This window comes from Gallus gallus, chromosome 1, assembly GCF_016699485.2.
Source record: "Gallus gallus isolate bGalGal1 chromosome 1, bGalGal1.mat.broiler.GRCg7b, whole genome shotgun sequence".
NCBI classification, from domain to species: Eukaryota; Metazoa; Chordata; class Aves; order Galliformes; family Phasianidae; genus Gallus; species Gallus gallus.
In genome coordinates, this window is record NC_052532.1 from 20,530,701 (window position 1) to 20,543,130 (window position 12,430).

The window sequence follows — 12,430 nt, forward strand, 5'->3', positions numbered from 1 at the left end:
CCCCGCCCTCAGGTGGCTGCTGCTGCTGCGCGGGCATTTTGCTTCCGAGTTGTTGGTAGTTAAGAGGTGAAACGTTCTCAGCCGAAGTTCCCGAGTTGAATTTTCTCTGGCGCTCATCATAGAATGATAGAATGGCTTAGGTAGGGAGGAACCTTAAAGATCATCCAGTTCCAACCCCCCAGCCGCAGACAGGGCTGCCACCCACCCACTAGGTCAGGCTGCCGCTGTACACCTCGTTGGTGTATAGCAGAGGGTCTTAAATCACACATACATATGAAGAAAATTTGCTCCATCCAATTGCACTTTACTTTGTCAGAGCTCTGCAAAGTGGGGCTGGCAGCTGGAGCTGCCTAGTCATGTCCAGGATAGTTCAGCTACAGCTGTTTAAAATATACAGCAGATCCAAGAGCAAGTAAGCAAAGGGCTGTACGGTAACCCCTCATGTAAAGAGAAATAAATGGAAACCAACACAAAACACGGGCTAAGATGACCTCCTTTACCTCAGAGACTATCGAGCAACCAGTTCTCAGCAGCTCAGACCAGTAGCCACATCCTTTCATACCAAGTCCAGGTCGCTGATGTTGCTCTGGCACTTAAATAAGTCGCTCCCTGCAGGACTGCCCATGGCTGACATAAGCCCTGTCAGACACCTTTGGGAGCAGTTGGCGTCTGTAGGCAGTGACGGAGTGCTTTAAATATTTACCATTTTTCCAGCAGAAACCATCACAGATTCAGTGGGATCAAATGAACTGAGCTTTTGGGTCACCTACATTTTTCAGAACAGCGTCTTCATTATATAGTATAAACTGAATATAGGTTGTTCCAACTTTTTTTTTTTTCCACAGTTTCTGGAAGTTTTCTAGTTCACGATAGAAAATCATATAATCACAGATTCACAGAATAGCCCAAGCTGCAATTCCAAGACCCACAAGGATCATCGAGCTCAACTCCTGGCTCCACACAGAACCACCCTAAATTCAAACCACTTAAATTCAAACTCCTTGAGCTCTGGCAGCTTGGGGCCATGCCCACTGCCCTGGGCTGCCTGCTCCATGCCCACTGCCCTCTGATGCACTGACATTTTGTACGTCTGAATATTAAATAGGACCTTTCAACAAGGGAATCCTGATTTTAAAAGATTCAAAACCTGCAGTTAGCCTGTGCTCTGAGGCGTTACCACTGAGATATGTCATCTTGATCAATGAAAATGACACCAAATGACCAGATCTTGTTGTTGGGCTAACCTATTGTGTTTGCTGTCATTTATTTCAATTTATACTATTTTGATTCTGACAAAAGTGACCAGCAGAGGGCCACCTTCTTTTAAAATACTCTAATGGAAGAGAATGAGGTGCATTAATGAAGCATTAACCGAGAGAAAGTTTGGTAAGTCAAGAAAATGGCAGGGTGAACACTATAGAAGAATACACTAAAGATACTGAGCTGGATTGAAACTGTTTCATTTCAGTTTTTATACATATTACAAAAGATTTTTGCAGTAGCTCAAAACTTTACACATAGATTACCAAGTTAAAACTTCACAAATAGCTAAAATACTATAGAAAGTAGGCCTGATGACACTGGATCTAAGTTCAATTTATAATACAGTTTAAAAGGAAACAAAGATTTTACATGCCACTTATGGTACATTCTTATTTACAAGATAAGTTCGGCGTAAGAAGTGTAATAAGCTTTTTACAAGTAATACGATAAATATTTACAAGCATTTATGGTACCTCCACTTCTGAGTGGCCAAAGTCAGCTGGGAGTCCCTCCTCTGCCAGTGATAAATCTGATTTACTAAAATGATACCCTCCTCAATCTTCCCTACAAGGAGATACACCGTAGGACGATGGGTTTGAGTCATCCTCTGTGTACAGTTTTCATTGATGAGCAGCCATTGCTGTATCATGTGCTGAGTTTCATAAGGCAAGAGTGAGCCCTGGGTAATGAATTCCACATGGCATTCAATGCTGTACTCTTGGTCGCCGATTACTGCTCTTTTTTTGGACAGCTTTACTTTCACTGCTAAGGAAAAAAGAAAACATGTAAGTCACTCAGTTTGTTCAAATATGGAAATAAACACTACCTGTTAAAGCAGGAAGATTCCTTAAAAATACTCTCATAATTGCTGGTAATGGAGTATGGTGACGTCTTCTCCCACAGCAGTATAGATTTTAACACATTTTTTAAATAAGTTTGTAACTGATCATTTTTTCACTGCATTAGGCAACTAGGAAAACATATTTTCACAAAGATGTGTAATATATTTTTGCTGTCACTGTATATGTGATGGTGACTGTTTGGATAATTAGATACTGTAAGCTGTTGGCCTTGTTCTAATATCATGAGGCTGGCCTCCTTGCCCAAACTATTCTACTCACTTTGTGTTATGAACCTCTCAGCAGTAAAGCTTGGTGATACCACCCTTTTAGATAATCTCATTTCATCACAGGCATCTATCTATCTAACACAAGTAACTCCACCAACACTTCTTAGCATGAAATTTCTCTTTCCTGATCTAAAGCCAGCTGTATTCACTAGTAGTCTCTATTGACTTCAAAGGACTTTGCAGGATGTTTCTGGGGCAAACTCAAAAGTATTGCCTGTCACTTCAGTAAGATAACTGAAGTAAGAATTTATTTTTTATGATTTTCTGAGTCTTTTCAGTAAGCTATGTATTGTGAACAATTAATGAACAAGTAACAAGGACATGCCATTCACTGGTGAAACAACCAAAGCTTTATTGGGTTTAATTACTAATAAAAGACAAGCTGGTTTATTTGCCTGCTTTTGCCAGAAATATTTTCCATATATCATATTTTACTGCAATGAAGCCAGTCCAACAAGAACACAAAAGCTATTTGTTTGTAAAACAGATGACAAAGAAGTATTTCGTGCAAAATAAATCCTTAAATTTAGCTCAGAAAGAACATATTCTGAAAAATAACCTAAAGTTGACTCAGTATCCAAGCTCTCAGGATGAAGATTTTGAAATCCCAGCAGAAGCTGATAGCTATTTTAATCCTAATTTTAAAGCATTTTAGAAGGAGAACTGATAGTTTAATAGCAGCCATATTAACAAGGACTTACCGAAATTACTGTCACAGAAAACTTCGAGAAGTCTTTTGTGCGTGAAGAGTTCCTCCACTGCTGGGCAGGTCTGGCATGCAGGCTTCGGTAGGACTGGTAAGAAACGGCAAAGTCTCATCATTATCTTTTAGGATGTTTTGTATTAGTTTTCTGCTGAGAAAGTTGAGAGCTTGCTGTTTAACTATGAGTAACTATAGAAAACACACAATTGTTCAGTGATAATGTAACCATCCACATGCTTCTCCGAAAACATGGCTGAGGAGGAAAAGGAGTTTCTGTTTCCATGCCCATTCACTCCTTGTTTAGACTGACAAACTCAATCATCAACATCAAATACAATATTAAATAGAGTCTTATTTTCAGTACAGCTGCGGGGTGGGGAAGGGGTCAAGTGAGAATTCTGTCAGTGATCCTAGGTTCATCTGGGCAACTACTCAGAACGTAGGAATTGGAGTGTGCCAGCAGCAACTTACTTATACTTCTATCTACATAAGTAAATAAACCTAAGCACATTTGAAGATTTGACCATCAGTGTCATGCTAACTCAGATTTCCCTAAGGAAAATCCTCCCAACTTTTCCAAGTTGATCTGAAGACCAATTCAATCCATATGTGAGTTTATCAGATCCCTAATAAAGTTGATAAGTCTATAAAGAGGCCTCAAAATGAATAAAATACAGTGCTGTCATGGATATGATACTGCCTATAGCCGTGCAGGGAGATAATCACTTCCTCTGCTATGTGTAGACCAACAACTCTTCATTTAATTGAAGCGATGCTGACTCACACCATCTGAGGAGTGCCACAGTTTTCACAGCAGGCATTAGCACTTCCCCCCCCCCTGCACAAACAAGTACTTATAGATGCAACTCCAATTACGAAGTCACAGACTGCGAACTGCGTCCCTTCTATCTTGTTTGCCTGCAGCATACATGCAGCCACCCTGCCATCTTTCACCTACCTTTGTGCAAGTATTTGTATTCCTTTGTAAGCGATGCCAGACACATGTCCTCGTCTGCAGGGAACCGGTTGCAGTCCAGGCTTTCTGGCCAGGTGTGCCCATGGCAGGCAAGTACAGGCGCACAGCTGTCCCGAACACCAACACACATACTCCTACAGGGATGGATGAACCTGCACCAAGGGGAGCACCAGGTTGAAGCTGTTCAACTCACTCACTGATAACAAAGTATTTCAGCAGTGATTTCTGCGCAGAGCACATGCTGGTATTTGACATCTTTCAGCACAGATTCAGTTCTAGAAATGGCCTGTGCTTCTATGTTATAGAATTAAGTAATGTTTTTTTAAAATGCTTTTCTTACTATCTGAGAAAATCCTTGTTAAGAGCCTGAGTCTCTTCGCGATGGGTATTTGGCTTCATTGTCACCCATATTCAACTTTAAAATAACAAGAAGAAAATTTCAACTAAAACAAATTAAAAGATGGTATTCTTTAGCAACAGCATTCATTTCCACAAAGCAAACGAAGTTTAAGTGGAACTTAAGTGCTTTTGAGCGCTTTTCTTCCCAATGAGTATGAAAAAGTTAACAGAATTATTTCAGATGAAGTGGAGATCACCCTTCCATTACAATAAACACGCATTTGATTTGATCCCTGTTCTGGCCAAAAGGCTGGGAGCTGTGATACTTACGTGTCCAGGCAGATGGGTGCAAACAGAGAGCACAGGAACATCCTCACATGAGGGTGACAGTCTGTGTGCACCAGGTGCTGCCAGGTGGTGGATTTTAGGACGACCTCTGCCATGCTTGTGTGTCCCATCAGGTTGGGAAGCCTCATTTCGGAGTACCCAATCTCGTGGCACATGTCCATCTCCTTGGGTATCACTACACATTTGGTGGATAATCCAATGTCAAAACTTGTGCCCACTCCTAGGAAAACACTCAGAGTGAAAACAAGTATTTTTGCAGTCAACAGCATCTCCCTGTGAGTCCCAGCTTGCCAAACAGGGAGCTGTCAAACCTCCCAAGTACAGGGGCATGCTGAAAACCCTGTGGCTTATATACCCCGAGAGCTTAACGAACCCTTGGTTTTCAGCTGCTTATCAAATCACTTGAGACAGCACCAGATCTTATAGCCTATCCAAGTGATTGTTGTGATAACCAGGGAGGTGGAGACAAGATATAGGACTATATTCCCTAAAGACACAGATTAGCTATAGGCTTTCACGTGCCTGACAGCATCAGCTGCAGTAGTGTGCTATGTGGTATATTAAATTTTGACACCTAGAAGTCTTGCTATGTGCTTTCTAAATCAAATTAAGAGATCCCCCAGAAAAGTGGTTGGGCAGACAAGCTGTCTCCTAGGGCTGCTGTGTCTCCTTTGTTTTCAGACACTGCTGACCAGCCAGAAAAAACAGCCCAGACTTGACTTATCAAGTGAAAATGTTTTGCTTGTGCTAATTGCTCGTGTCTCTTCCACTGTTTTACAGTGTAGAAGAGGCACTTTCTTTACTTGCACAAGCACCAAAAAAGAGACAGCCTTACTCTGTTAACCAAATATTTTGGCTGGAAACTGGGACCCCTATGCTGTAACATGCTAAAGCTCTCAACTTCCATTAATTTTACTGACTATAGAATGACTACAGAACTCACATCTTTTACTTTTTCAATGCAGTGGTGGATTTAACCTTTCCTGTAGAAAAATACTGTAGGACTGCTGTGGCTATCAGTATTTATTCAGAGATAAAAGACAGTTACATGTATGGAGTTTATTACTTCAAATGAACTTAGTAACACTTAGAATTCTACAAAGAACTCATCATTTCCCATCTTTATTAATAAATTATGGCTATAGAAAACTCTGCGTAAGCAGATAATACCAAAGATTTACTTCTTCTGTCTGTAGCACAAAGCAAAATAAAAAGAATATTAAATTTCTTAAGAGTTCTTACCTATAGAGGAGAAGCTGGGGAATCAGATACGGTGGCAGGATCTGAGTAATGTATTTCTTACCTATTGTAACTACTGGACAGTTAAAAGACTTGAAGCTTCAAACAAAACTTTTAATAGGAATTTTTAATATTTTTTTCATTTAGATACAGGGGTGTGTCTTTTGTTTTGTTTTGTTTTAAATTTCCATTTCTTATTTGCAGAAATGTTTAGATATTAACAACAAGTAGATAGATCTACTGTAAAATGTCTGGCTTTATTAGGCAAGAGCACGTTTGCAATAGCATATCAGCTGGTATTACTGGTGCTTGACTGAAATATGTTTTTCAGAAACAGCATCTTTTTGTGCTTACACTTAGGTGTAGTACATTTAGACTATGTGCTACATATTATGTACCTGTTTATCCTGTTTATACCTTCCTTTTAGAGTATTAATCTTAGCATCTTTGAAATCAATGACAAACTCCCATTGGTTCCTCCTTAGTTGTTTTCTTAGCTATGCTACAGGAGAAATTGCAGTATCTGTTTAAATATATCGGGGAAAAAAAGGACAAGATGATGTCTCTGATGTGTCAGTTTGACATCCAGCAGCTACAGGGAACCAAACTTTATATAGGAAGCCCTCACTCAGCCAGCAGATTTCTACATCCATCCATGCTGCTGTTGTTTTTACCAACTCAATCCACATTTTTATGGAATTAATCAAATTCCTCTCCGGCCCTAATAGTATTATTTTGTAGCAATTTTCTCATCTGGTTGTCACCTGAAATCACATGGCAAGTAGTTCTCCAGTAAAGAATATCCTTCCATTGCGTCTGTCCTATGGCATTACATGCACATTTCTGAGTGATACAGCATGTATATTCAGACAGAGTATCTGATCTCTCAGTTATTTAGATGTGGTTTTATTTTTCTGTGACTGTCTCATAATCTACAAGAAAAGTTGATTTACTCTAGGACCCAAGTAAACTGTTGCTGTAAATAATGAGGGGCTGGAAAGTATCATCTGATGGAGAAAAAAAGTAAGAAGAGTATGTTTTGGTATCCCCTTGCAGAAGCACTTGGTAGGCTCTGATGGGAGCTGGATTGGGCTTCATAGGCCTGGATACACAAAAGAATTTCCAGAGCCAACATGCTTCAGAGTGAGCATGGCTGCGTATTTATAGCCACTGCACATGAACTGAAGGTTTCCATCCAAAATAACTCTACCCAACTACTGTGATGGTCTATATCCGCTCATGAATAGCAGTGAGTGGGCTGCAGCAGCAACCGTGCAGACCTGGTCATGGGTGGCTGCCGTTTTGACAGTTGTGAGCTTTGCCTATGATGCCACCAAAGGGGCTGACTTGGCCTTTCCCACCCAATGCATGCCTTCCTAACAGCCTGGACAAGTGCCCTCGTGCTGGCTTGTGATGTAAGAGATCTGATTTTGAGAGCTCTCTGGGGGCCACCAGTATTGGACAGAATAGACACAGGGGTAATGAGAGACTGAGATGTGTTCTACTAACAGCTAGTATCTCTCCTGACAGACAGTCCCAATCAGAATTGTCCTGAAAGTAAGTAATTGTGAACCTCTGAGTCATGATTTCCTACCAGGATTTCTCAGGGGCATAGTCATTTATGAGCCACCACAGAGCTGTACCTTAATGTTTCTTTTAGCATACATTACAAAGGTCAGCTGTCTTTGAATTCCTTTCCTTTGGTGAGTTGAGTTTCAGTGGGTCACTGTTTTATAACACTAAGGACAATCATTTTCCTCTGTTCGTGCAGTGGGGTAGCTGGAGGCTGGTGGCTTGACCACTTTGGAGACATGAGACTCAGTGCATCATAGCGGGGTGACTCTTCCTGTGCCTGGAAAGTCTGGCACAATGCTTCAGCTGGAGCCCGGGGGAACCCAAGGGGGTGGGAGGGGAAGAACTTTCTTGTTAGTGCAGAATACCAGAAGAATGGAAATCCATCTGCTCTGCTCCTCTTTCTTCTTTTCTTCTTGTTTTGTTCACCCGGGGCGTAGCAAGACTTCATGCCTTTGTCAGAAATTATGAAGCACAGTGATTCTAAATGCATTCAACAGCTGAAGAATTGTTGGTGGCTCTGGGAAAAGAATACGTATATATGTCTTTGCTTGATACCTATGGCTGCATGTGCTTTAAGGCTGGATGTGAAGCCAGGGCATCATCCATAATCCTAGTCTGTCATTCGTCATTTTTGTTAGCTGTCTTCTGTCAGGAAAAAAATCTTTTAGGGGATCTTCTACCTCTGCTCTCTTCTGACAGTCTCTAGGCTCAAGATGTTAGCTGGGCCAAATTGCCTACCCTGTGCCATTTTCAGCCTCATTATTTACTATGGAATTTGCCAGTTTGATACTTTTTTCCTCTACATGCACAAGCCAATTTTAGGCAAGGGAAAAATTTTGGCTGTGCTTATGTCTAGGCTTAATTATTTTGATATTCCTCATGAACAGATGCTACCTTGATACTTGGCTTGACAGCAAGTCATTATCATTTGTCATTTTTTTGCAAGGATCTTGTAGAACAGTTAATAAAAATGAGCATTCAAAGTAGACTGACACTGCTTGGAGAGTGCTTGAAGCCCATCAGACGTTGGATCCCTGGCAGAAGCATATGCTGCAGCATCCATGTTGCTGTGCCATGGATTCTCCTTCATTGCAGATGCTCAGTTGTTCACTGACTCTGTGTGGAAAAAAATCCATCGGGTAAAAGTATGCACACCTTGTTTCTGGGAAGGCAGTAAACTGATTCCCTCTTGCCACATGAGATGAACATTCAAATTACATAACCGCTGAAAGAGGAGGAATATTTCTAATTGCAGTGATACAGATGTAGAGGTTCCTCTAATAAAGGCTACATAAAATAAAAAAAAATATATTAGTTTTGCAGACTATCAAGTGAACTGCAGCATCTGCATGCATTCTGACTGGGCAGCACAAAACGCGGGACCTGAGGTTTAGGCAACCTTCCATCTCAAGTCTGGCCACCAGCTAATTCTCTCTGAAATGTTTGAAGAAAGCTGTGGGGTCGGCCCATTAGCCACAGGCTCTATTTATTGTTCCTGGATATGAGAAGTGGTCACCTGCTGATGGGCTCTGATAACAGGAATAGTTGCTGGAGACCCTTCCTACCTCTGTTTTACCTTCTTTGACTGTTACCAGGGAGACAGACAGAGATTAACGCGGAGCCACCGCTCAGACCCTAATACGAAATGGGACTGAATTTTTCTTCAAAGATACTGGGAGTTGGAGAGCAAGCCCACAGACCTGGGGATTTGGGGATTTCATCTAAACATTGGATCAGTATTCAGCTGGAATTTATTTGAAGTGTGACTGCAGATGCACAAGGCTCTTAGACACAGACAAAAGCTTACAGCTATGCACCCAGAGTCCCAAAGGACTTCAGAGAGGCAGCTGGCGCAGCGGGGGCAGCTTCGCTGGAGCAATGTGCTCACCCTGTGGGGCAGCATTCATTTCATGTATGGTATCTATAAACCAGCAGAGGAAGCTGCTTTTGGAAAACGCCTCTTTAATTTACCCATCGCAATGGCTGTAGTGTTGCTTTAATTTTTAAATAACAGAAATGCTGTATTCCCTTATAAAGCTGTAACGCGGGTAGTTGAAGGCTCAGCCTTGGCACACTGAACTCTGTCCTTGTTACTGGAAATTGATTAACCCAGAGGAAAGTTTGTTTTAATTGTGAAAGAGAAAGCTGATGCGTGGAGTGACTCGGATTTGTTTTCTGACCTCAGGCTTCCTGTTTAACCTGTAATCCTGCTGCATTTCATCCCCGCACACATAGACCAGAGATAGCATTTCTGGGTGACAGTACAGGGGATGCAGGAGGATGAATGCATTTGAATAGGAAGTGCTGAGATACTTCAAGAGTCAGGAAAAGGGATGTAGGTACAGGATTTACACAGATTCCAGCATCACCTAAAGGCACAGATGTGCTGAATGCTATACAAAACCTGAGCAAATAGCATTTCTGAAGTACACCAGATAAGCAGAGATGGAAATAGGGCACAGGGAGATCAGCTGGCAGGCAGGCTGTCTGAATTGGGCTTTTATACCATCGATCATGTATTAGATGAGCACCTTCCACACAGAGCCAGTACTGATAGCCACTTGTCTCTTCTTATTCTGAGCTAGAAAATCAAACTTCTCAAGGCTGGGGTTTCTCATTGTTACTGGTTTGCTGGTTTGGCTGGCACTGCCTGTTTCTCTTCTTAGTTTTTACTTAGCCTTACTGGGCTTCTACGTAGTTTTGCTTTGATTTCTTGTTGTGGAAGAAATCTAATGGAGTTTTACTTATTTCAGGCATAATCCCTGTTATGCAGAAAAGCTCCAGTTGAGTCTAGACTTTATATTTGCAGTCTTTTGGATGTTTATTCTCTGTTTTCCTGTCACAGAACTGTGTATCAGAGCTGCATCCTGTCTGAGGCATTGTCTGTAACAGGCAAATACGGAAAAAAAAAGCCAGTTCTAAAGGAGAGTGCACTGCATCATTTCCAAACTCCGTGAGCAAGACAGTAAAAGCAGGCTCAAGAGTGTTTCCTCGGATCACAGGGGATCAGCTGTCCTGCCTAGGCGTAAACAGCAAGTATGTACCAACTATTTGTAGTCCATTGAGAAAGTAAACAGGGTCGCCTTGTCTATCCCCAACACTTTCTTTGTCTGTGGCCTGTAGCCAACTACTGATTGTCACGATAAGGCAGAAACACATTAAGTCTTGAAAATTATGTCTGGCTTCTGGCTGTTAGAAGAGATAGCTCTATCAGTTAAGCAAGTAAAAGGCTGGGAGAGTGCTCAGCTGACTCCAGCAGGCCTGGAGCCGATCCCTTTTAACTCACTTGACAGCTTTTTGCATCTAACTTCTCCCTGTTCCAGCTACCTGGAGGAAAGGCTACCAGAATTTGACATTACACCATTAAATGGCTGGCCAAACCCACTTCTCTTTGATGCTGTTGGAATCAATGGACCTGAAGCATCTGTGTAGAATTCAAATTTCAGCATGTGTGCTTTGCTGAAGAAGAAAAGTCATGTAACGTCTGTAAGGTTTCACAAATAAATAAATGTGCATAAAATATATGAGTTGAGACATTATGGGCAAATCTTCTCTAAGCAGAATTTCCTTTGGCATTAACAAGAATTTTTTCTTAAAAAATAATGGCAAAATGTCATCTCTTTCCTTGGACTGAAAAACGTATTAGAATGCACTTAATCAAATCAAGTGTTCCCACCGCGAGTGGTTTGGGTGAATTGAGATGAACACGCAGCCTTGTCAAGAAATAATCAAATGGATTTCAAGTTATGGATTCTATCTGTTGGGTTCTTGGCAGTTTTTTGTTGTCGTGTTAATTTAAATTCGTCTCCAAGACATGATTCATGTTTTTAAGGGTACAGATTTACATTTTACATTTTCGAAAGGAAAAGTATTTTCTGGATATATCTTCACCTTCATTGCTAAGTTTCCATGTCAAACTACTCTGGAAAGATATTTTTTTTTTCTAAAAGCATTTTCAAACTATTTTATTCAAATACACACACGCATACTAAACTTTAGGTGGCTTAATTAAGATAAATGGCTGCGTCCTAAACTCAAGTGTGTGCATAGCACCACTTTCTAAGAATTGTTTTGGGACTCAGGGAAAAGAATATATATTTGTAATTGTGGTAATTACAAACTACTGTGACTGCTCCACAAATGAGTTTGCCCACTCACAGGCATTTAGTATGTAAATTTTACCTGACTGCTTTGCAAATACTTGATTGGAATAGTTAATTCTGTTTTGCTACTCCAGCTCTGTAATGGGATGGGTAAGGGATACATGCTGAAAGACTGAGTGTTCCATACTTATTTTCAGTCTCTCCATTTTAGATACTGTCTTGCGGATGCCTTCTGGAACCCTTTTAGTGCCCCTTCTTACTCTGACAGAAGACACATTTTCTATTGCAACTTCACTAATCTGCTTTTCTCCCTTATTTCTTGTGTAACTCTCAAGGAGCTCACATTTCTCAAGTTGGCGGAGGAAGATCTGGTCAGATCATCTAGGCAAACTCAACACACACAGATCCATGGGCCCTGATGGGATGTGCCCACAGATGCTGAGGAAGCTGGCAGAAGCGACTGCCAAGCTGCTCTCTATCATCTTTCAAAGGCCACGAAGAATGGGAGAGGTGCCTGAGGACTGGAGGAAAGACCGTGTCAGTCCAGTCTTCAGTAAAGGTCAAGGTGGTGATCGTACCCCTCTACTCTGCCCTGGTGGGGCCACATCTGAAGTACTGTGTCCACTTCTGGGCCTCTCCATTGAAGAAAGACAGGAACTTCTAGAGAGAGTCCAGCGGAGGGCCCCAAAGATGATAAAGGACCTGGAGCCATCTCCTGTATGAGGAAGGGCTGGGACACCTGGAACTGTTCAGCC

General features: G+C 41.4%; 1 protein-coding gene and 1 long non-coding RNA gene across 3 annotated transcripts; one reads left to right on the forward strand and one right to left on the reverse strand.

The window, feature by feature from the left end:
- The first annotated feature begins 42 nt into the window (after positions 1–42).
- Positions 43–11,140, forward strand: LOC121107325. Of its 2 annotated transcripts, XR_005841248.1 has the most exons (4): positions 43–1,386; positions 3,111–3,189; positions 10,418–10,608; positions 10,896–11,140. It is a non-coding gene; the product is annotated as an uncharacterized LOC121107325 (long non-coding RNA). The 2 variants fall into 2 exon arrangements; XR_006931011.1 differs by lacking the exons at positions 43–1,386; positions 3,111–3,189 and adding an exon at positions 9,817–9,911.
- LOC417741 (secreted frizzled-related protein 2-like) lies at positions 1,445–5,080 on the reverse strand. Its single transcript, XM_415985.8, has 4 exons — positions 4,741–5,080; positions 4,054–4,223; positions 3,094–3,186; positions 1,445–2,028 (listed from the first exon to the last, which is right to left on the reverse strand). The coding sequence occupies exons 1-4, from the start codon at positions 5,025–5,027 to the stop codon at positions 1,718–1,720; spliced, it is 861 nt and encodes a 286-aa protein (XP_415985.2). The 5' UTR covers positions 5,028–5,080; the 3' UTR covers positions 1,445–1,717.
- Positions 11,141–12,430: the final 1,290 nt, after the last annotated feature.